The sequence below is a fragment of the Nycticebus coucang genome, chromosome 9, assembly GCF_027406575.1.
Source record: "Nycticebus coucang isolate mNycCou1 chromosome 9, mNycCou1.pri, whole genome shotgun sequence".
Classification (NCBI taxonomy): Eukaryota; Metazoa; Chordata; class Mammalia; order Primates; family Lorisidae; genus Nycticebus; species Nycticebus coucang.
Window position 1 is genome coordinate 46,211,801 of NC_069788.1, and position 23,778 is coordinate 46,235,578.

The following is a 23,778-nucleotide window of genomic DNA, read 5'->3' on the forward strand; positions in this document are numbered from 1 at the left end:
TATGCGAATCTATGAGAAAGGTGATATTGTAGACATCAAAGGAATGGGTACTGTTCAAAAAGGCATGCCACACAAATGTTAGCATAGCAAAACTGGAAGAGTTTACAATGTTACCCAGCATGAATGCTGAATGCTGAATGTTGGCATTGTTGTAAACAAACAAGTTAAGGGCAAGATTCTTGCCGAGAGGATTAATGTTCGTATTGAGCATATTAGAACTCTAAGAGCTGAGATAGCTTCCTAAAACATGTGAAGGAAAATGATCAGAAAAAGAAGGAAGCCAAAGAGAAAGGTACCTGGGTTCAACTGAAGCGACAGCCTGTTCCACCCAGAGAAGCCCGCTTTGTGAGAACCAAAGGAAAGGAGCCTGAGCTCCTGGAATCCATTCCCTATGAATTCATGGCATAATACACATATAACATAGCACACAGGAGTACCAGTGGACCCATGCTTTTAGGTGCAAGAACCTATTTATTCCCCATGAGCTCATGGCATAATAGGTGTACAGCATAGCACACAGGATAACCAATAGACCCCATGTAACAGTGATACAAGGTGCTGGAACCTACTTCCCATGAATTCAAAAGTCAATCAATGCTTTGTCACATTCAATGGCAAGGTGCCTCCCTGAGCTATGAACCTCTTTCCTATGAATTCATGGCATTGTAGATAAAAATAATCGTCTACTGCTACTGTAAAAATGTTTCTTGTTCATTCACTAAAAGTGTGATTTTTTTCCCCCAAAGAGGTATTAAAACCAAAATTTTTTTTGGAGACAGAGTTTCACTTTGCCGCCCTCAGTACAGTGCTGTGGCATCACACAGCAACCTCCAGCTCTTGAGCTTGGGTGATTCTCTTGCCTCAGCCTCCCAAGTAGCTGGGACTACAGGTGCCTACACAACGCCTGTCTATTTTTTGTAGCAGTTTGGCTGGGACCGGGTTTGAACCTGCCACCCTTGGTATATGGGTCCGGCGCCCTACTCACTGAGCCACAGGCACCACCCTAAAGCAAATTTTATGTGTCCTAAAAAAAAAAATCCTTAATGCATATTACAAGAAACTCTATTCTCAGAAATACAAAAATTTGAAGGAACTAGACCAATGAAAGCATGGCACCTTCCTAGACTCAGCCAGAATGAAGTGGAAATGTTGAACAGGCCTATATCAAGTTCTGAAATAGCTATATTCAACTATACAAAATCTATACAAAATCTCCCTAAAAAGAAAATCTATACAAAATCTCCCTAAAAAGAAAATCCCAGGACTAGATGGCTTCCCATCAGAATTCTACCAAACCTTTAAAGAGGAACGAGTACCTATATTACTTAACCTTTTCCAAAAAATATAAAAAGAAGGAATACTACCCAACACATTTTATGAAGCAAACATCACCTTGATCCCCCAACCAGGAAAAGACACAACAAGAAAAGAAAAATTATACCAATATCATTAATGAATATTGATGCAAAAATATTCAACAAGATCCTAGTACACAGAATCCAGCAACACATCAAACAAATTATATACCATGACCAAGTGGGTTTTATCCCAGGTCTCAAGGCTGGTTCAATATACATAAATCTATAAATATAATTCATCACATAAACAACATAAAAAACAAAGAACATATGATTCTCTCAATTGATACAGAAAAAGCTTTTGATAATATCTAGCATCCTTTCATGATTAGAACACTTAAAAAAATTGGTATAGAAGGGACATTTCTTAAACTGATAGAAGCCATCTACAGCAAACCCACAGCCAATATCATATTGAATGAAGTTAAATTGAAATTATTTCCACTCAGATCAGGAACCAGGCAAGGTTGTCCATTGTCTCCACTGCTTTTCAACATTGTAATGGAAATCTTAGTCATTGCAATTAGACAAGAAAAGGTGATCAAGGGTATCCATATAGGGTCAGAGGAGATCCAACTTTCACTCTTTTCAGATGACATGATTGCATATCTTGAAAACACCAGGGATGTAGTAGTACAAAACTCCTAGAAGTGATGAAGGAATACAGCAGCGTCTCAGGTTACAAAATCAACACTCATAAATCGGTAGCCTTTATATATACCAATAATAGTCAAGCTAAAAAACAGTCAAGGACTGTATTCCTTTCACAGTAGTGCCAAAGAAGATGAAATATTTGGGAGTTTACCTAACAAAGGACGTGAAAGGTCTCTATAAAGAGAACTATGAAACCCTAAGAAAAGAAATAGCTGAAGATGGGCTCGACTCCTGTGGCTCAAGCGTCTAAGGTGCCAGCCACATACACCTGAGCTGGTGGGTTTGAATCCAACCCAGGGCCCGCCAAACAACAGTGACGGCTGCAACCAAAAAATAGCTGGGCGTTGTGGCGGGTGCTGGTAGTCCCAGCTACTTGGGAGCCAGAGGCAAGAGAATTGCTTGAACCCAGGAGTTGAAGGTTGCTGTGCGCTGTGATGCCACGGCACTCTACCCAGGGTGAAAGCTTGAGGCTTTGTCTCAAAGGAAAAAAAAAAAAGAAATAGCTGAAGATGTTAACAAATGGAAAAACATACTATGCTCATGGCTAGGAAGAATCAACATTGTTAAAATGTCCATGTTACCCAAAGTAATATACAATTTTAAGGCAATCCCTATTAAAGCTCCACTGTCATACTTTAAAGATCTTGAAAAAAAAAAATACTTCATTTTGTATGGAATCAGAAAAAAACTCTAATAGCCCAAACATTACTCAGAAATAAAAACGAAGCAGGAGGAATTATGCTACTGGACCTCAAACTATACTATAAATCGATAGTGATCAAAACTGCATGGTACTGGCACAAAAATAGAGAGGTAGATGTATGGAATAGAATAGAGAACCAAGAGATGAACCCAGCTACTTACCATTATTTGATTTTTGATAAGCCAATTAAAAACATTCAGTGGGGAAAAAAATCCCTATTTAACAAATGGTGCTGGGTGAACAGGCTGGCGACCTGTAGAAGACTGAAACTGGACCCACACCTTTCACCATTAACTAAGATAGACTCTCACTGGATTAAAGATTTAAACTTAAGACATGAAACTATAAAAATACTAGAATAAAGTGCAGGAAAAACACTTGAATAAATTGGCCTGGGAGAATATTTTATGAGGAGGACCCCCTGGGCAATTGAAGTAGCATCAAAAATATACTACTGGGACCTGATCAAACTAAAAAGCTTCTGCACAGCCAAAAACACAGTAAGTAAAGCAAGCAGACAGCCCTCAGAATGGAAGAAGATATTTGCAGGTTATGTTTCCGACAAAGGTTTAATAAGTAGAGTCCACAGAGAACTATTAGCAAGAAAAGAACAAGTGATCCCATCTCAGTGTGGGCAAGGGACTTGAAGAGAAACTTCTCTGAAGAAGACAGGCGCACGGCCTACAGATACATGAAAAAATGCTCATCTTCCTTAATCATCAGAGAAATGCAAATCAAAACCATGTTCAGATATCATTTAACCCCAGTAAGATTAGGCCACATCACAAAATCCCGAAACCAGAGATGTTGGCATGGATGTGGAGAAAAGCAAATTTTGCACTGCTAGTGCACTTTTGCACTGCTAGTGGGAATGAAAACTAATACATTCCTTTTGGAAAGATGTTTGGAGATCACTTAGGAATCTAAAAATAGACCTGCCATTCCATCCTACAATTCCTCTATGAGGTATATATCCAGAAGACCAAAAATAACTTCATAACAAAGATATTTGCACCAGAATGTTTATTGCAGCCCAATTTGTAATTGCTAAGTCATGGAAGAAGCCCAAGTGCCCACTGACCCATGAATGGATCAATAAACTGTGGTATATGTACACCATGGAATATTATGCAGCCTTAAAAAAGATGGAGACTTTACCTCTTTCATGTTTACATGGATGAAGCTGGAACATGTTTTTCTTAGCAAAGTATCTCAAGAATGGAAGAAAAAGTATCCAATGTACTCAGCCCTACTATGAAACCAATTTATAGCTTTCATATGAAAGCTATAATCCAACTATAGCCCAAGAAGAAGGGCAAAGAGGAGAGGGAGGGGAGGGAAGTGGGGAGGATGGGTGGAGGGATAGTATTTGGTGAGACCACACCTATGGTGCATTTTACAAGGGTACATGTTAAATTTACTAAGTGTAGAGTATAAATGTCTGAACACAATAACTAAGAATATGTGGTGAAGGCTATGTTAACCAGTTTGGTGAAAATATTTTAAATGGTATATAAAACCAGCACATTGTACCCATGATTGCGTTAATGTACACAGCTATGATTTGAAAAAAAAAAAAAATAGCTGGGCATTGTGGCAGATGCCTGTAGTTCCAGCTACTCAGGAGGCTGAGGCAAGAGAATCACCTAAGCCCAAGAACTGGAGGTGTGAGCTGTGAGCTGTGATGCCATAGCACTCTACCAAGGGTGACAAAGTGAGACTCTGTCTCTAAAAAACAAAAAAAAAAAGTTAAAGGCAGTCTAGGGAGCCATCTTCTTTTCCCTAATCACTGCTCCTCAGAAAAAGATTAGTCAGGGCAGGGCCTGTAGCGCATTGGGTAGGGTGCCAGCCACATACAATGGGGATGATGGGTTCAAACTCGTCTGGGCCTGCTAAAACAACAATGACTACTGCAACAAAAAAATAGCCAGGCATTGTGGCAGGCACCTGTAGTCCCATCTACTTGGGAAGCTGAGGCAAGAGAATTGCTTACATCCGAGGGTTTGAGGTTGCTGTGAGTTGTGATACCATGGCACTCTACTGAGGGCAACATAGTGAGACTCTGTCTCAAAAAAAAAGAAAGAAAAAAATTAGTCATAAAAAGAAAAAAGATATTACACTTTTTTTTTTTTTTAAGAGACAGAGTCTCACTTTGTCACCCTTGGTGGAGTGCCATGGCATCACAGCTCACAGCAACCTCCAGCTCTTGGGCTTAGGTGATTCTCTTGCCTCAGCCTCCTGAGTAGCTGGGACGATAGGCGCCCACCACAATGCCCACCTATTTTTTTGGTGTTGCAGTTTGGTGGGGTGGGATTCAAACCCGCCACCCTTGGTATATGGTGCCAACACCCTACTCACTGAGCCACAGGTGCCTTCCTAAAAATACTACACTTAATAATATCTTGCTTCAGGCGGCGCCTGTGGCTCAAGGAGTAGGGCGCCAATCCCATATGCCGAAGGTGGCAGGTTCAAACCTAGCCCTGGCCAAAAACCAAAAAAAAAAATATATATATAATAATAATATCTTGCTTCAGTCTTATTTTTATTTTTAATTTCAGATCAACATGGGGATACATATAATCTGGTTACATAGTCTGGTTTTGTAAGGTCAAAGTCAGTGTTGTAATTGTGCTCTTCACCAAGGAAATGTACAATATACCCATGCAAAGAACCTGTTGTGTGGGGATGTTCCCAGCCCTGTCTCTCCTCCCGCCATGTGAATTTAATTGAGTTTTTCTCTCACATGAACATGTAGGTTTTTTTGTTTGTTTGTTTGGTTTTTTTGAGACAGAGTCTCACTTGTCGCCCTCAGTAGAGTGTTGTGGCATCATAGCTCACAGCAATCTCAAACTCTTAGGCTTAAGCAGTTGTCTTGCCTTAGCCTACCAAGTAGCTGGGACTACAGGCACCCCTCCCACAACACCTGGCTATTTTTTTTTTTTGTTACAGTTGTCATTTTTGTTTAGCAGGCACAGTCTGGATTCAAACCTGTCAGCCCCGGTGTATGTGGCTGGCACCCTAGCCACTGAGCTACAGGCACCGAGGCAGAAACATGTAGTTGTTAATTTACTGGTTCTAATTAAGTACTGAGTACCTGTGATGTTTTTTTCCCCATTCTTGTGATGCATCACTTAGGAGAATGTTGTCCAAATCCATTCAGGTTGTTAAAAAAGATATGAAATCTCCATTTTAATGGCTGAATGTTACTCCATGGTGCACATATACTACAGTTTATTAATCCATTCATGTCTTAAAGGCACCTGGGTTTTTTCCATATCTTTGCAATTTTGAATTGTGCTGCTATAATGATATCTGAGTGCAAATGTCCTTAGGGTAAAATAGCTTTTTCTTCTTTTGGTAGATACCTAATAATGGGATCCCAGGATCAAATGTTAGGTGTACATTTTAGTTCTTTGAGGAATCTCCATACTTCTTTCCATAGAGGCTGTACTAGTTTGCAGTCCCACCAACACTATATATGTGTTCTGTTCTCTCTATACACACATTAGCATCTATTGCTTTGGGACCTTGTAATGTGGGCCATTCTCCTGGGGATTAGGCAATATCTCAAAATGGCTTTGATTTGTATTTCTCTGATAATTAGGGACTATGAGCATTTTTTCATGTGGTTGTTGGCCATTTGTTTGTCTTTATGAGAAAAGTTTCTGTTCATGTCTCTTTCTCAATTTTTAATGAGTTTATTTGATTTTTCTAGTTGATATGTTTGAGTTCTTGGCAGATTCTATTAGCCCTTTCTTGTATTCATAGCATGCAAATATCTTTTCCCTTTCTGTAGTTTGTCTCTTTGCTTTGTTGATTGTGTGTTTAACTATGTGGAAGCTTTTTAATTTTATCAGGTCCTATTTAATTATTTTTGTTGTTCTTGCAATTGACAGGGGCGTTCTCTTCATTTTTTCTTTAACAGACTTAATTCACTTTATTATGCTTGTATAAAAATCCTATGTTGTAGCCACAGCTGGAGCCTGGGTCCTCTGCACAGAGACTCTGGTGTGGGTCTTGATAAGATGGTCAGTGAATTCCTGGCAAGGAGACTTGGTGAACACTGTTTCCTTCCAGAGGTCAGGAGTGAGACAGCTATAGGTCTTGGAAACCCCATCAAAAGTGGCTTTGGCAAAGTTGTCGAGGGTAGCAGCGCAGCCCCTGGCTGAGGTGTAGCAGTCATCGATGCCAGCCATCATTAGCAGCTTCTTAGACACAGGTGCTGAGACAATTCCAGTTCCTCCAAGGGCAGGGATGAGATGTACCAGCACGGAGTCACAGTGGCCTGTCACGTTGCAAGGAACAGTGTGGGGCTTGCCGATCTTTAGAGTGTGGCCAGGATGACGGCCCCTCAGATGGCAGTAGCTACTTCCTTGGCGCACTTAACATCGAGATCGACATGGCCATGTGCAGTCCCCACATGAACCTGATCGGCTGGCCAGCGCGGGTCTGCTTTTGCACTGGCATGATTTTCAAAACCTCATCCTTGAGAGTTGTCCCCAGGATAAAGTCAGTGATCTCAGATTCCTTGATGGGCGGGGAGAAGAGATAGATCCCTTCAGGGATTTGATCTTCATGTCCTTGAGCAGGCCGCCCAGCTTGGGGACCGGCATCCACTCTTTCCACTCCTTGTCCTCGTCCTTGCCTCCCCCCAAGCTTCGTGGCCTCTGCCGGATCCCGACCCCGCCCGCGACCCCGGCCGAATGCCGCCGCCGAAGCCTCCACGGAAACCGCCCCAGCGTCTCATTCCAGGGCCCCAAGGCCTCCGGGGCCTCCCGCTGCACTGGCGGCATCTGCCGTTTGGTGTTTTCGTCGGAGAAGAAGCGGGGTCTTGTTCATAAAACTTTTCCCTAGGCCGATAAGATTGAGAGTTTTTCCCACGCTTTCTTCTAGAGTTTTTTTTTTTTTTTTTTTTTTGTAGAGACAGAGTCTCACTTTATCGCCCTAGGTAGAGTGCCGTGGCCTCACACAGCTCACAGCTCATGGGCTTAGGCGATTCTCTTGCCTCAGCCTCCCAAGTAGCTGGGACTACAGGCGCCCACCACCACGCCTGGCTATTTTTTTGTTGCAGTTTGGCTGGGGCCGGGTTTGAACCCGCCACCCTAGGTATATGGGGCCGGCGCCCTACCCACAGAGCCCCAGACCCTGCCCTCTTCTAGAGTTTTTATAGTTTCATGTCCTAGATTAAAATCTTTTATGCATTGTTAGTTAATTTTTGTAAGTGGTGGAGAGGTGCAGGTCTAATTTTAGTCTTTGTGTGTGGCAAATCAGTTCTTCCTGCACCGCTAATTGGATAGCAATTCTTTTCTTCAGTGTCTGCTTTTGTTTGCTTCGCCAGATCAGTTGCCCAAATGAGGCTGGTTTCATCCTCATCTCTAGATTCTCTGTTCTGTTCCATAGATCTATATCTCTTATCTCTGTTTTTCATGCCAATACCATGCTGTTTGTGTTTTTTTATTTTATTTTATTATTATTATTTTTGAGACATATTTTAACTTTGTCACCCTTGGTAGAGTTCGGGGGCATCACTGTTCACAGCAACCTCAAACTCTTGGACTCAAGTGATTCTCTTGCCTTAGCCTCCCAAATAGCTAGAACTGCAGGTGCCCACCACAGTGCCTGGCTATTTCCAGAGATGGGGGCTTGCTCTGACTCAGGCTGGTCTCAAACTCCTGACCTCAAGCAATCCACCCACTTAGACTTACCAGAGTGCTAGGATTACAGGAGTGAGACACCACACCTGGTCTCCATTCACATTTGAGAAGAGTAATAGATAGTGTGGCGTTCTGTTTGTCATGTTGTGTGGGGCTCCGTTGCCTTGTTTTATCACATGGGTCGTTGTGGTAGCTAAGCTCTGTCCTTTAATTTATTTAATTCCAGGTGTCTTTATTTTGTTGGGGGTCCATTGTGTTTATCTGTATATAGTACAGGTCTGAATTCTTCCTGTAGAGTGGGTCTTGTGGAAAAATTTCTCAGTGTTTGCTTGTCAGTAAAAGATTTGATTTCTCTATCAAATATGAAACTTATTTTTGCAATTTACAGAATCCTAGGTTGGCAACTGTTTTAGTTTAAGAAGATTGAAAGTAAGATACTTCTCTCTTCTGGCTTGTAAAATTTCCACTGAGAAATCAGCTGTTGACCTGCTGGGCTGATGGGTTTGCCCTTGTACAGCAGAGGCTGCTTACACCTGGATGCTTGCTAAATTTTTTCTTTCCTTTTGATGTTGGCCAGGTTAATTACAATGTGTCTAAGAGAAGCAATATCTGAATTGCATTATTCTGGGCTTTGATATCAATCTAGTAAATGTATGCCTGAATCTTTGGAAATGCTTGGGAAATTTTTCACTATAATATCAATGAGAGCTTCCATGCTCTTGGGACTCTATTCTTCTCCTTCAAGGACACCTATAATTAGACCGGGCAAGGTGGTTCATGCCTGTAATTCCAGTACTCTGTGAGGCCAAGGCAGGTGGATTGCCTGAGCTCACGGGTTTGAGACCAGCCTAAGCCACAGCAAGACCTTGTCTCTACAAATAGCCAGTCGTTGTAGTGGGCACCTATAGTTCCAGCTACTTGGGAGGCTGAGGCAAGATAATTGCTTGAGCCCAAGAGTTAGTTTGCTGTAAACTATGACTTCAGGGCATTCTACCAAGGGCGACAAAGTGAGATTCTGTCTCAGAAAAAAAAAAAAAGGATACCTATAATTTGTACACTTGTATGCTTCACATGGTCCCATAAATCTGTAAGAGCTTATGCTGCTTTTATTCTTTTTTCTTCCTCTTTAAATGACCTTTTAGCTTAAGAGCCTTGTATTCAAGCTCTGTGATTCTTTCTCCTTCATCTTTCAATCTGTTATTGAAAAGTTATATGGATATATATATATATGTATATATATGGCTCGGGTTAGGGTTAGGGTAACTCAATGGTTAGGTCCCTGGCCACATACACCGAAGCAGGCAGGTTTGAACTCAGCCCAGACCTGCTAAACAATGACAACTGCAACAACAACAAAATAGCCGGGCATTGTGGCGGGTGCCTCCTACTTGAGAGGCTGAGGCAAGACAATTGCTTAAACCCCAGAGTTTGAGGTTGCTGTGAGCTGTGATGCCATGGCATTCTACCAAGGGCGACATAGTGAGACTCTGTCTCAAAAAGAAAAATAAGGGTGGTGCCTGTGGCTCGAAGGAGTAGGGCGCTGGCCCCATATGCCAGAGGTGGCAGGTTCAAATGCAGCCCTGGCCAAAAAGTGCAAAAAAAAAAAAAGAAAAAGAAAAGGTAATATATATGTATATATGTGTGTGTGTGTGTGTGTAAAAAACTTTTTTTTTTTTTTTTTTTGGTTTTTTGAGACAGAGTCTCACTCTGTTGCTCTAGGCTAGAATGCCATGGCATCAACATAGCTCACAGCAACCTGAATCTCCTGAGTTCAAGTCATCCTTCTGTCTAAGCCTCCCAAGTAGCTGGGACTACAGGTGTCCAGAACACCTGGCTAGTTTTTCTTTCTTTCTTTCTTTTTTTTTTTTTTGAGACAGAGTCTCACTATGTCGCCCTTGGTAGAGTGCTGTGGTGTCAAGCTCATAGCAACCTGAAACTCTTGGGCTTAAGCGATTGTCTTGCCTCAGCCTCCCAAGCAGCTGGGACTACAGGCGCCACAAAGCCCAGCCTTTTTTTTTTGGCAGTTGTCACTGTTGTTTAGTTGGCCCAGGCTGGGTTGAAACCTGCCAGCCTGGGTGTATGTGGCCAGTGTCGTAACCACTGTGCTACAGACGTCAAGCCCTCATTCACATCTTTATAAATACTTTCAAAACTTTAAACCACACCCAAAGATTTTCATTTCCACAACAAACAAAATATAGAGAACTGAGCAAGAGCTTGTTGTAGAAGTTTCAGTACCAAAACTCAAATTTCACATTCTTTAGAAACATAAAGTTATCACAGAGAAGAAACACAAGATTACTTTTAAAAAATAAACTTGTGGGAAAAAAATAACCTGGGTGGATTTCAATAAATAACCAATAAATGTGGTTCCGCCAAAATCCAAGCAGGCTGTACAAGCATTGAACCTTTTTCTTGGAATTGATGGGGGCTGATGAAGCAGAGTCTTATTTTGTCACCTTGGTAGAGTGCTGTGGCGTCACAGCTCACAGTAACCTCAAATTCTTGGGCTTAAGTGATCCTTTTGCCTCAGTCTCCCAAGTGGCTGGGACTACAGGCGCCCCCCATGATGCCCAGCTATTTTTTTTTTTTTTTGTAGAGACAGAGTCTCACTTTATGGGCCCTCGGTAGAGTGCTGTGGCCTCACACAGCTCACAGCAACCTCCAACTCCTGGGCTTAAGCGATTCTCTTGCCTCAGCCTCCCGAGTAGCTGGGACTACAGGCGCCCCCCCATGATGCCCAGCTATTTTTTTTTTTTTTTGGTTGCAGTTTGGCTGGGGCTGGGTTCAAACCCTCCACCCTCGGTATATGGGGCCGGTGCCCTACTCACTGAGCCACAGGCACTGCCCATGTCCAGCTATTTTTTTTTTTTTTTTGAGTGAGAGAGCCTCAAGCTGTCACCCTTGGTAGAGTGCTGTGGCATCGCAGCTCACAGCAACCTCCAATTCCAGGGCTCAAGTGATTCTCCTGCCTCCACCTCCCAAGTAGCTGGGACCACAGGTGCCCGCCACAACACCTGGCTATTTTTTTTGGTTGCAGCCATCATTGTTGTTTGGCGGGCCCGGGCTGGATTCGAACCCGCCAGCTTAGGTGTATGTGGCTGGCGCCTTAGCCGCTTGAGTCACAGGCACCGAGCCATGCCCATCTATTTTTTAGAGACAAGGTCTCGCTCTTGCTCAGGCTGGTCTTGAACCCGTGAGCTCAGGCAATCCACCTGCCTCAGCCTCCCAGAGTGCTGGGATTACAGGCATGAGCCACCACCATGAGCCTGGCAGAATGGATTTATTTACAGGCTTACAAGGAAAAATAAAATTCTAATTGGCATAACTGGCAGCCACTTAGAGTAGTATGAACTCTACTTCTAAGGTTAGTAACATAAATATCTCTCTTACAGAGATGTTTACCTAGTAATTAAGAGAAGCTGAGCAGACAAAACATGGTATAAAACCTCATTAACATTCCAAAGGGGAAAGTAGTTTCCAGAAAAGGGGAGGAAAGAATAGACTGACTGATGATGAACTGTCATCAAAAATTCACTGCTTGTAAAAAGTTTTTTGTTAATTGTTTTTTTTTTTTTTTAGAGACAGAGTCTCATTTTGTCGCCCTCGGTAGAGTTGCTATGGTGTCACACCTCACAGCAACCTCCAGCTCTTGGGCTTAGGTGATTCTCTTGCCTCAGTCTCCCAAGTAGCTGGGACTACAGGTGCCCGCCACAATGCCTGGCTATTTTTTGTTGCAGTTTGGTTGGGGCCGGGTTCTAACCTGCCACCCTTGGTATATGGGGCTGGTGCCCTACTCACTGAGCCACAGGCGCCGCCCAGTAAAAAGTATTTTTTCTCAAGTTTGTTTAAACAGCCTTGATGACCTCCTGAGTGGGCTGTAAATATATGAGCTTCTCCAACCTCCTCAAGTAGAGATAGCACTAGAAGTCTCCTGCTGTTAATATATAGCCAAGAAGAAAGAGATAAACCAATTTTTGTTATCAACTTATGATGGGAAAAACAGAAAAAGGACTAACTCTTCAGTTTCCCAGCTGCCTTCTTCTAATTGCTATGATCATAAATTTCCTCTACCCCATCCACAGCCTGCCCTAATGGAGTCAGAATCCTTTGGCCCCCAGGACCAGTCCCTGTCTTTGTTTCTTGATGCTGTGCCCTCCTTTTCTTCTTCTTTTTCTTTTTTTTATAGGACTACAAGTTTATCTGAATCATTAATGGAAAATGCATGTCTCTGCCACCAGTGTAGACACATGTAGTAATAGTTGAGAGGCCACCTCCTCCCCAGATGCCAGTGTGCACAGCCAGGAAGGGGAGAGGGATAGCAGCCTCCCCCTCGAGCTGGAGGTTTAAGGTTGGAGAAGCTCCCCCTTGAGCACTTTGATGTGTGGACTCGGAAGGGCAACTTGTAAGGCTGCCCTATCTTTAGGTAGTTTCACTGTGAGAGTAGCTTGGGCCTGGAAGCAGTACTCTTAGCCATCAGCTCCCCCATGTTTTCCAGTGTTTGCACAATTGGGGATAGTTGACCACATGTGCTCCCCTCTCCACGTGTTTCTGTGCATTACAGTGTGCTGAAGCAAGCACGTTGCTCTCATGAGTGCCCACAGATACAGTCACTCAGAGACATGGCCTGGCCGCTGCTAGCCTAGGAGGTGGCTGCCTTGGTTGCTGCTCCGTAGTCTTTGTTGGGGAAGGATGGGGAAGGGCTCTCCCTCTCACCAGAGGTGGCAGAAGCTCAGGGTCTACAAAAGACCTGTGCCTTCCTTTTCTTCAGAGAAGGAATACATGTTGCCAAAAGCCCAGCATTTGTCCATGAGGTCTCATCAGAAGAAATGGGGACAAGTGGTTGAGGAGAAGGAAAGAGAAACTTATTACTTTGCTGGCAAAGTAGGAAAATGACAGACTCACAATCCAGATTTCTTCTTCTGAGCAGAAGCCAGAACTTTCAAATGTTCTGATTAATCACACAATCCTATCTTGGGCTAAGACTACCTCAAGGCCTCAGTCCAGGTCAGGTACAGTGGTTCATGCCTATAATCCCAGCACTTGGATTGCCTGAGCCGGGAGTTGTGGCAGTCTCCTATAGTCTCAGCTACAGGAGAGGGAGGCTGAGGCAAGATAATCGTTTGAGTCCAAGATTTTGAGGTTTCTGTGAGCTATGACAGCACTGCACTCTACCGAGCACGATAAAGTGAGACTCTGTCTCAAAAACCAAAACAAAACAGGCTTGGCGCCCATGGCTCAGTGAGTAGGGTGCCAACCACAGATGCTGAAGCTGGTGGGTTCGAGCCTGGACCGGGCCTGCTAAACAATAATAACAACTACAACAAAAAATAGCTGGGCATTGTGGCGGGAGCCTGTAGTCCCTACTGGCAAAGTAGGAAAATGACAGACTCACAATCCAGATTTCTTCTTCTGAGCAAAGCTATGTCGCCCTTGGTAGAGTACCGTGGCATCAGAGCTCACAGCAACCTCAAACTCTTGGGCTCAAGGGATTCTCTTGCCTCAGCCTCCCAAGTAGCTGGAACTACAGGCACTGGCCACAATGCCTGGCTATTTTTTTGTTGCAGTTGTCATTGTTTAGCTGGCCCCAGGCTGGGTTTGAACCTTCCAGCCTCAGTGCATGTGGCTGGGGCCTTAACCAGAGTGCTACAGGTGCGGAGCTGAAACTTGGGTATTATTGCTGACCCTTTTGAGAAATTGAGTCCACACGAAAGCACAAATGCCAAAACCACAAATACAAAATTAGGTACAGAGCCTGAGCAAGTTAAGTGACTCTGATGTAGGGGCATCACTTTTTTTTTTGAGACCATCTCACTTTCTTGCCCCCTGTAGAGTGCTGTGGTGTCAAAGATCACAGCAACCTCAAATTCTTGGGGGCTTAAGCAAGCCTCTTGCATCAGCTTCCCAAGTAGATGGGACTATAGGCACCTGCCACAATGACTGACGTTTTTTATTTTTTATTTTATTTATTTATTTATTGAGACAGAGCCTCAAGCTGTCACCCTGAGTGCTGTGGCATCACAACTCACAGCAACCTCCAACTCCTGGGCTCAAGCGATTCTCCTGCCTCCGCCTCCCAAGTAGCTGGGACTACAGGCGCCTGCCACAATGCCCTGCTATTTTTTGGTTGCAGCTGTCTTTGTTGTTTGGCGGGCCTGGGCTGGATTCGAACCTACCAGCTCAGGTGTATGTGGCTGGCGCCTTAGCCTCTCTTGAGCGCCTGAGCCTGATTTTTTTGTTCTTGTTGTTGTTTGTTTGTTTGTTTTGAGACAGAGTCTCAAACTGTCACCCTGGGTGGAGTGCCGTGGCATCATAACTCACAGTAACCTCCAACTCTGTGCTCAAGCAATCCTCTTGCCTCAGTTTTTCTATTTTTAGTTGGTAGAGGGGGAGGTCTTGCTTTTGCTCAGGCTGGTCTTGAACTCGTAGCTTAAGGTATCCACCTGCCTCAGCCTCCCAGAGTGCAAGGTTATAGGCATGAGCCACTGTGCCTGGCCACCTGACTGTTTTTTAGAGATGGGGTTTCACTTTTGCTCAGGTTGGCATCCAGCTCATGAGCTCAAGAAATCCACTTGCTTCAGTATCACAGAGTTCTAGGATTATAGGTGTGATCCACCTTGCCTGGCTGCAGAAGCATCGCTAACTTCAAAGTAAATCACCTGCATCTGGAAAAATGCATGAAAACCACCTCGCACAGCTGCAGGAGCATCACTAACTTTAAAGTAAATCACCTCCATCTGAAAAGATGCAAGAGAAACCTCTTGGCTCTCAAGAGGTACTTTAGGTGGCTGCAGGACATGGGAAACAAGGGACGCATCTCGATCCCTTTTGGACTGTGCTCATGTTATCTATTCAATGGAAAGGATTCTTTTGTAAATTAATTGCCATGTCGAGTCAATATAGTTCCTAAACAACCAGCACAAGCAGAATCATAATTGCTCAAGAGAAAGATGTATTTCTTTCTTCAGGTACTTCTATCATTTTCAAGAGAAAAAAAGAGGATAAGTACTTTTTGTTATTGTTTTATCTAAGTATGATAAAATAATGACAACTACTGTTTTTCAAATGCCAGTAGCTTTTTTTAAATTTTTTTTTTTTTTTTTGAGACAGAGTCTCAAGCTGTCTCCCTGGGTAGAGTGGCATGGTTTCATAGCTTGCAGCAACCTCTAACTCTTGGGCTCAAGCAATCCTCTTGCCTTAGTTTTTCTGTTTTTAGTATAGACGGGGGTCTCAATTTTTGCTCAGGTTGGTCTTGAATTCGTGTGAGCTCATTCAATCCACCTGCCTTGGTCTCCCGTGGTGTTATGATTACAGATGTAAGCCACGGTGCCCAGCCGCTAGTAGCTTTTTTTTGTCACAAATAATAAAGTTTGGATCTCAACATTGGGATTAAGTTTTCATTTCTCGGGCAGCGCCTGTGGCTCAGTGAGTAGGGCGCCGGCCCCATGTGCCGAGGGTGGAGGGTTCAAACCCAGCCCCGGCCAAACTGCAACAACAACACCAAAAATAGCCGGGCGTTGTGGCGGGCGCCTGTAGTCCCAGCTGCTCGGGAGGCCGAGGCAAGAGAATCGCTTAAGCCCAGGAGTTGGAGGTTGCTGTGAGCTGTGTGAGGCCACGGTACTATACCGAGGGCCATAAAGTGAGACTCTGTCTCTACACACACACACACAAAAAAAACAATGACAACTGCAACAAAAAAATAGCTAACGGGGTAAAGAACTCAACCTACGGGGCATTGTGGCGGGCACCTGTAGTCCCAGCTGCTCGGGAGGCTGAGGCAAGAGAATCGTGTAAGCCCAAGAGTTAGAGGTTGCTGTGAGCCGTGTGATGCCACGGTTGAGGGTGGTACGGTGAGACTCTGTCTCTACAAAAAAAAAAAAAAAAGTTTTCATTTCTCATATACTGTTGATGCTCTTACAGCTCTTGGTGTTTTTTCTTAACATCCTGTTCTTTTTATACTCTTTTTATTTTGAAACAAAGTCTCACTGTGTCGTCCTCAGTAGAGTGCTATGGCATCACAGCTCACAGCAACCTCAAACTCTTGGGTTTAAGCCATTCTCTTCCCTCAGCCTCCCAAGAGGCTGGGACTATAGGTGCCCGCCACAACGCCCAGCTATTTTTTGGTTGTAGTTGTCTTTGTTGTTTGGCCAGCCTGGGCTGGATTCAAACCTGCCAGCTCTGGTGTATGTGGCTGGCGCCTAGCCACTGAGCTACAGGCGCCGAGCCTGCAGTTGTCATTGTTGTTCAGCAGGCCTGGGCTGGGCTTGAACCCACCAGGCTCAGTGTATGTGGCCAATGCCCTACTCACTGAGATATGGGCACGGAGCCTCTTTTTATACTCTTATGTATGAGGAAATTTACCATAGTTTATGTGAAGTTTTCCTCTTCTCTCTCTATATCCTGCATGTTACTTTTTTACTTTTTGTTTTTCCCTCCTGTCCAAAGTCTCAGATATCTGATGGTCCTTAACTGAACACTCATGGTTGTTGTTGTTTTTCTTTTTTTTTTTTGAGACAGAGTCTCAGTACGTTGCCCTCAGTAGTGTGCGGTGACATCACAGCTCACAGCAACCTCCAACTCTTGGGCTTAAGCGATTGTCCTGCTTTAGCCTCCCAAGTAGCTGGGCCTACAGGTGCCCACCACAATGCCCAGCTATTTTTTGTTGCAGTTGTCATTGTAGTTTTATCTGGCCCGGTGTGGATTCAAACCTGCCAGCCTTGGTGTATGTGGCTGGCGCCATAACCACTGTGCAAAGGGCGCTGAGCCTGAACACTCATGTTTAAGGGAGAGCCATTAAAAAGCTGATGGGGGCTTGGCTCCTGCTGCACAGTGTTCACAAGAGAATCACTTAATCCAAGCGTTTGAGGTTGATATGAGTGTGACGCCACAGCACTCTACAGAGGGCAACATAGTGAGACTCTTTCAAAAAAAACAACAAAAAAAAATGCTGATGGGCTGCTCTGGTACCCTGGCAGGAAATAGTAGCCCTCACTATAGTGTGATTACGAAATATTCCAGCTTCCCCCAACGTTTAAATAATACCTAAATGTAGGTATTTTTCTTGCCAGGGTCAGTTCCCTCAAAGATTCAGAATTCTAAGGGGTAAAAGTCCGTTTCCTGTCTTTTGGGAACCATCTGGGGGAATGAGGCTCAGGGAAGGCTTCATAGCTCAGTATAAAGTCCTCCATTAAAGGCCCCTGTTTTGGGCTCAGCGCCCTAGTTCAGTGAATAGGGTGCCAGCCATATATACCAAAAGCTGGCAGGTTCGAGCCTCGTCCAGGCCTGCTAAACAACAATGACAAATGCGACAAAAGATATGTGGGAGTTGTGGCAGACGCCTGTAGTCTCAGTTACTGGGGAGCCTGAAGCAAGAGAATTGCTTAAGCCCAAGAGTTGGAGGTTGCTGTGAGCTGTAGACGCCATAGCACTCTATCTCCAAAAAAAGAAAAAAAAAAAAGGCCCCTGTTTGCAATATGGGCCCTTATCTCTGCTCTCAGATGGGCTGGCTGCCCAAGACCAGACTCTGGTTTGGCCTTTCTCCAGTCTTTTCCCAGCAGGATGAGTGGGTTCCAGGGTGGGGTTAACCTGGTTACCAACTGTGGGGAAGGGGAACTAGCTGCAGGTATCTTAGCTCCTCTAAAAACTTTAAATCTGCAACTGTAGTCCCAGCTACTCGGGAGGCTGAGGCAAGAAGGTCACTTGAACCCAAAAAGTTGAGGTTGCTGTGAGCTATGACACCATGCCACTCTACCCAGGACAACAGAGTGAGACTCTGTCTCAAAAAACAAAAGAAGAAAATAACATGCAAAATCAGGGAGCACCTGTAGCTCAATAATTAGGGTACTGGTCACATGCTCCGGGACTAGTGGATTCAAACCTAGCCCAAGCCTGCTAAACAAACAAACAAACAAATAGTTGGGCATTGTGGTGGGCGCCTGTAGACCCCTCCCACTTGAGAGACTGAGGCAAGAGAATTGCTTGGGCCCAAGAGTTGAGGTTGCTGGGAGCTATGATGCCACAGCACTCTACCAAGGGCGACAAAGTAAAACTATGTCTCAAAAAAAAAAAAAGAAGAAAAGGGCTCTGCCTGTGGCTCAGTGAGTAGGGTGCCAACCCCCTATACCAAGGGTTGCGGGTTCAAACCTGGCCCTGGCCAAACTGCAACAAAAAAATAGCCGGGTGTTGTGGTGGGCACCTGTAGTCCCAGCTACTTGGGAGGCTGAGGCAAGAGAATCGCCTAAGCCCAGGAGTTGGAGGTTGCTGTGAGCTGTGATGCCACAGCACTCTACCAAGGGCGACAAAGTGAGACTCTGTCTCTAATAAATAAAAAAAAGGAATGGTAGATCTGTACTAAAGATGGAACATGCATAAAAGTAACCTTTTATTTTGTTTGTAGTCTCGCTATCTTGTGCCCAGCCTGGACTCAAACTCCCAGGCTCAAGCAATATTCCCACTTCAGCTGGTGCAGTGGCTCACGCCTGTAATCCCAGTACTTGGGAGGCTGAGGTGGTTGGACTGCCTGAGTTCATGGGTTCAAGACCAGCTTTAGAGCAAGTCCTTGTCTCTAAAAATGCTTGGCGTTGTGGTGGGTGCCTGTAGTCCCAACTACCTGGGAGGCTGAGGCAAGGGTATAGCTTGAGCCTTATCTGAGTGTTGTGGTGGGTGTCTGTAATCTCAGCTACTTGGGAGGCTGAGGCAAGAGAATAACATAAGCCCAAGAGTTAGAGGTTGCTGTGAGCTGTGATGCCACAGCACTCAACTGGGGGCAACAAAGTGAGACTCTGCCTCAAAAAAATAAAAAAATAAAAATTGTACCACGTGGAAGTAGGCATAGTGGCTCACACCTGTAATCCTAGCACTTTGGGAAGCTGAGGTGGATTGGCTGAGTTCAGGAATTGGAGACCAGATTGAGCAAGAGCGAGACTCTGTCTCCACTAGAAAGATAGAAAAACTAACAAAGCATGGGTTTATGTAGTCAAATTTTAACCCACCCCAGGCACTGCAGCAACCAGAAGTTCAGAGGGAGTGCTCTGAGTTAGCACTGTGAGCTCAGCTGCTCATAGACCCAGGAGAAAACCCCTTTTGTGCAAACTGAAGACCCCTCTGCTTGTTCCCACTAACTTTGGATAGGAGAGAGCACCTCACCCCTGAAAACCCACTATGCAACTGGAAAGGGCTTTAGGACCATGACTGGCAGCATTTCTCAGAAGCACACTAGGTCCACTGTTCACTGTCTGTTGAAGTCCAAGACTTTGAGCATTGAGCTTAGAGACTTTACTTTATGTATCTATGTTGGGTTTTCAGTTTCCAAATCACAGAATTATATGGTAACGCTGAACAGAATTTGAGGATCACATAGGGATTAGACTGCTTACATCACAGTAGATGATTAAATAATTGTTCCAAAGACTCAGAGACCCTCCTCTTCTTTCTCTTAGCTGTGGGAATTAGGGTCAAGACTGGCCCATAGGACTTGCCACAGCCACACCCCTTAATCCTGGTGGTGCTGAGCAAGGGCTTCATTCCAGCTCCACTATCCAGCTGGCTGTCAGACTGGGTTAGAATGGCAGAGGAGGAAGGTGATGTGGATGAGAGGGATGTGTTCCTGGCTTTTGCCCAGGGTCCCTCTCCCCCCAGAGGCCCCCTACGACGCACCATGGACAAGGTCTTCTTTATTTTCTTGGCCCTCTTCTTGACAGTGCTGATGCTGGAGGCTGCTTATAAGCTGCTGTGGTCGCTATCAATGGCAAAGTTTGCCGACTGGCTCCTGTGGACACCTCAGAAGGAGGAGGAGCTGGAATTGTGACCACTGAATAAACATCTTCACCTTCTGCCATAGAGGTGAGAAAAGGAGATAGGAGGGAAACAGGAGTGTTGGGGGCTGTAGAGGAGACACTTGGATAGCTTAGGGCAGCAATCTTAAATTTTCTGTTTGAAAAATTTTACTCTAGGAATTAATTTTGAAAAAATATGTATTTTTAAGTAAAATTTTCACCCTCTAAAAATTTCATCATCAAATTTTTTTGTTGTTTTTTAAATACAGAGTCTCACTTTGTCACCCGCAGTAGAGTGCTGTGGCTCTCCACAGCAACCTCCAGCTCTTGGGTTTAGGCAATTCTCTTGCCTCAGCCTCCCAAGTAGCTGGAACTACAGGCACCCACCACAATGCCTGGCTATTATTTTGTTGCAGTTTGGCTGGGGCCGGGTTCAAACCCACCACCTTCAGTATATGGGACCGGTGCCCTACTCACTGAGCCACAGGCACCGCCCATCATCAAATTGTTTTATGAATGTAATTCTGCAACAATGACGGCTGCAACCAAAAAAATAGCCGGGCGGGCACCTGCGGTCCCAGCTACTTGGGAGGCTGAGGCAAGAGAATCGCTTAAGCCCAGGAGTTGGAGGTTGCTGTGAGCTGTGATGCCACAGCACTCAACCCAGGGCGACAGCTTGAGGCTCTATCTCAAAAAAAAAAAAAAAAAAGAATGTAATTCTGGGGCAGCACCTGTGGCTCAGTGGATAGGGCGCTGGACCCATATACCGAGAGTGGCAGGTTCAAACCCAACCTGGCCAAACTGCAACAAAAAAATAGCTGGGTGTTCTGGCAGTCGCCTGGAGTCCCACCTACTCGGGAGGCTGAGGCAAGAGAATCGCCTAAGCCCAGGAGTTGGAGGTTGCTGTGAGCTGTGACGTCACGGCACTCTACCCAGGGCGATAGCTTGAGACTCTGTCTCAAAAAAAAAAAGAAAAGAAAAGAAATAATGAATTCACTTTTTTTCTAAATACTGAGTCTCAAGCCGTTGCCCCAGGTAGAGTGTTGTGGCATCATAGCTCATGGCAACCTCCCACTCTTGGGCTTAAGCGATCCTCTTGCCTCAGTTTTTCTATTTTAGTAGAGATGGGGGTCTCGCTTTTGCTCAGGCTGGGTTCGAATTCCTGAGTTCAAGCTATCCACCCGCCTTGGCCTCCTCTTAGAGTGTTAAGGATTACAGGCATGAGCCACCACATCCAGCCTGAAATCACCTTTTTTTTTTTTTTTGAGACAGAGTCTCACTAAGTCACCCTCGGTAGAGTACTGTGGTGTCACAGCTCACAACAATCTCAAACTCTTGGGCTTAAGAGATTCTCTTGCCTCAGCCTCCCAAGAAGCGTGGACTACATGCGCCCCTCACAATGCCCGGCCATTTTTGGTTGCAGTTGTCATTCTTGTTTAGCAGGCCCGGGCTGAGGTTGAACCCGCCAGCCTTGGTGTATGTGGCTGGCACCCTACTCACTGAGCTATGGGTGCTGAGCCAAAATCACCTTTTTAATGTCCACGGGAATTGAAATATCATAATGACTTGATATCCACCATCCATTTAATAATATATAAATAAGCTTTTTTTGGAGACAAAGTCTCAGTCTGTTGCCTAGGCTACAGTGAAGTGGCGTCAGCCTAGCTTACAGTTATCTCAGACTCCTGGGTTCAAGAGATCCTTCTGCCTCAGCTTTCCAATTACCTGAGACTATAGGCATCCACCACAACCACCACAATGCCAGCTAATGTTTCTATTTTTTTTGTAAAGATAAGATCTCACTTTTTTGCTCAGGCTAGTCTCAAATTCCTGAGCTCAAGCCATTCTCCTGCCTCAGCCTCCCAGAGTCCTAGGATTACAGGTATGAGCCACCATGCCCAGCCATAAATAAACTATTAACACTTAGGAATAGGGCGGCGCCTGTGGCTCAAGGGGTAGGGCGCCGAAGGTGGCGGGTTCAAACCCAGCCCCTGCCAAAAAAAAAAAAAAACATGAAACACTTAGGAATAAATCTTTTTCTTCTTTCATTGTCTTTTTTCTTTCTCTCTCTTTCTTTCTTTTTTTTTTTTTTTGCAGTTTTTGGCCAGGGCTGGGTTTGAACACACCACCTCCGTATATGGGGCCGACCCCCTGCTCCTTGAGCCACAGGCAAAAGGGGGCAGCGCCTGTGGCTCAAAGGAATTTTTTAAATAAGTTGTAAGATGTGGTGTTCATGGTGCCTTGATGAAAGAAAAAGGCAACGTGACTTTTTATTTAAGATAGGTAAGATTAGGGGCAGCGCCTGTGACTCAAAGGAATAGGGCGCCGGTCCCATATACCAGAGGTGGCGGGTTCAAACCCAGCCCTGGCCAAAAACCACAAAAAAAAAAAAAAAAAGAAAACTATACTTTTTTCGTTTTTTAAAGAGGGAGTCTATTTACAGAGGTAAGGGAAGGAGAACCTGTATTGCTGGCTTTTCCTTAAGTAGACCAATTTTGGGAAAGTTGAGGGTCTAGAAATTAAATCCTTTATATCTTCCAAGTTCCAGTCCCCTTTGAAGAGTTTTCATGTTCTCCAAATTAAAGGCTGTAGTAGACGACTGGCGAGAAGTGACGTGAGATTCTTTAATGGGAGGGTGAGGTTCAGATTCTGGGGTTCTGAAGGCATTGGCGATGTAAGGGCCTCTGTGGGTGTAGACAGTGGCAAGATGCCCCCTAACTTGTGAAATGCCCAGGAATCTCAGGGACTGGGGGCGTGTTAATCTTTACGGTTTCCTCATAAGCTCAACTCAAGACCCAGCCTTATGTCCACGAATGGTCCAGCCTGCCTAACTGGGAGATGTGGGCGTCACAGTCAGTTTCTTCCTCCTTCTTTTCTCAGCTCTCCCAGAGAAGAAGAGGCGAGATCTTAAGTATTTTGTGATTCCCATTTCGACTCACAGCCCTCACAGCCGCAGTTTGCACAGATTCTCCTCAAAGTTCCTGCCCCATCATCGCCCATCCTCCCGCGCTGGACCTCAAAGATAAAGCACGGCCTCCGGATGAGCACTGCGGGTCCTTCAAGGTCCCTCCTCCTCCAGAAAAGGAGCAGAACCAGTCAGGTGCCGCCGATTTGGTTGGCCATTAGTTTTGTGGTGTAGCTTGAAAGAAAAATCAACACCAGCAACAATAATAACACTTTTGTATAGCGCGTTGTGCTTATTTGTATGCATGTGTTATAATTTAAAGATCGGGATATGTAGCACTTGGTAGAAACAGCTGCTGGACAGTTGCAAGGAGTGTGCTGCCCTTGCAAGGGAACCGGCAGGTGTAGTTGATTAAGCCGCGGAAGCCGGGATCTGGGAGATAGGTAGGCCGGAAGGCACGGCAATAGCTCTGCTGAAGGAAAAGGTTTTACTTCCCTTTAAAGAGACACCAGCCGTTCCCTGAAGCCCTGCACAGCCTTGAAAACCCCAACCGTTTATTCACCTTGCTCGGGTCCCCTTCCTCTCTTTGGAATGGTGGGTTCGTTCCCCCTCGCCCCCCGCCCCTGCACGCGACTGGCTGACGGTTGGGCCTGAGGCAGGAAGTTTCTGATTGGCGGAATCGCGGAAACTCCTGGTGAAAAGAGCTTCACTGCCTGAGCGCCCAAGTCCG

The 23,778-nt window shown here is 44.9% G+C and overlaps 1 protein-coding gene and 1 pseudogene across 2 annotated transcripts; one reads left to right on the forward strand and one right to left on the reverse strand.

Annotated features, from left to right (window-relative positions):
• Positions 1-6,641: 6,641 nt before the first annotated feature.
• Positions 6,642-7,343, reverse strand: LOC128594362 (40S ribosomal protein S2-like; annotated as a pseudogene). Its single transcript, XR_008382540.1, has one exon. The product of XR_008382540.1 is annotated as a 40S ribosomal protein S2-like (transcript).
• Positions 7,344-19,932: 12,589 nt separating this feature from the next.
• Positions 19,933-23,401, forward strand: SMIM40 (small integral membrane protein 40). Its single transcript, XM_053603597.1, has 2 exons — positions 19,933-20,210; positions 23,024-23,401. The coding sequence occupies exon 1, from the start codon at positions 19,933-19,935 to the stop codon at positions 20,173-20,175; it is 243 nt and encodes an 80-aa protein (XP_053459572.1). The 3' UTR covers positions 20,176-20,210; positions 23,024-23,401.
• The last annotated feature ends 377 nt before the right edge of the window (positions 23,402-23,778 follow it).

Excerpts from the sequence above, each read along its gene's own strand:
- SMIM40 (XM_053603597.1), top strand. The coding sequence starts at position 19,933 with ATGGCAGAGGAGGAAGGTGATGTGGATGAGAGGGATGTGTTCCTGGCT.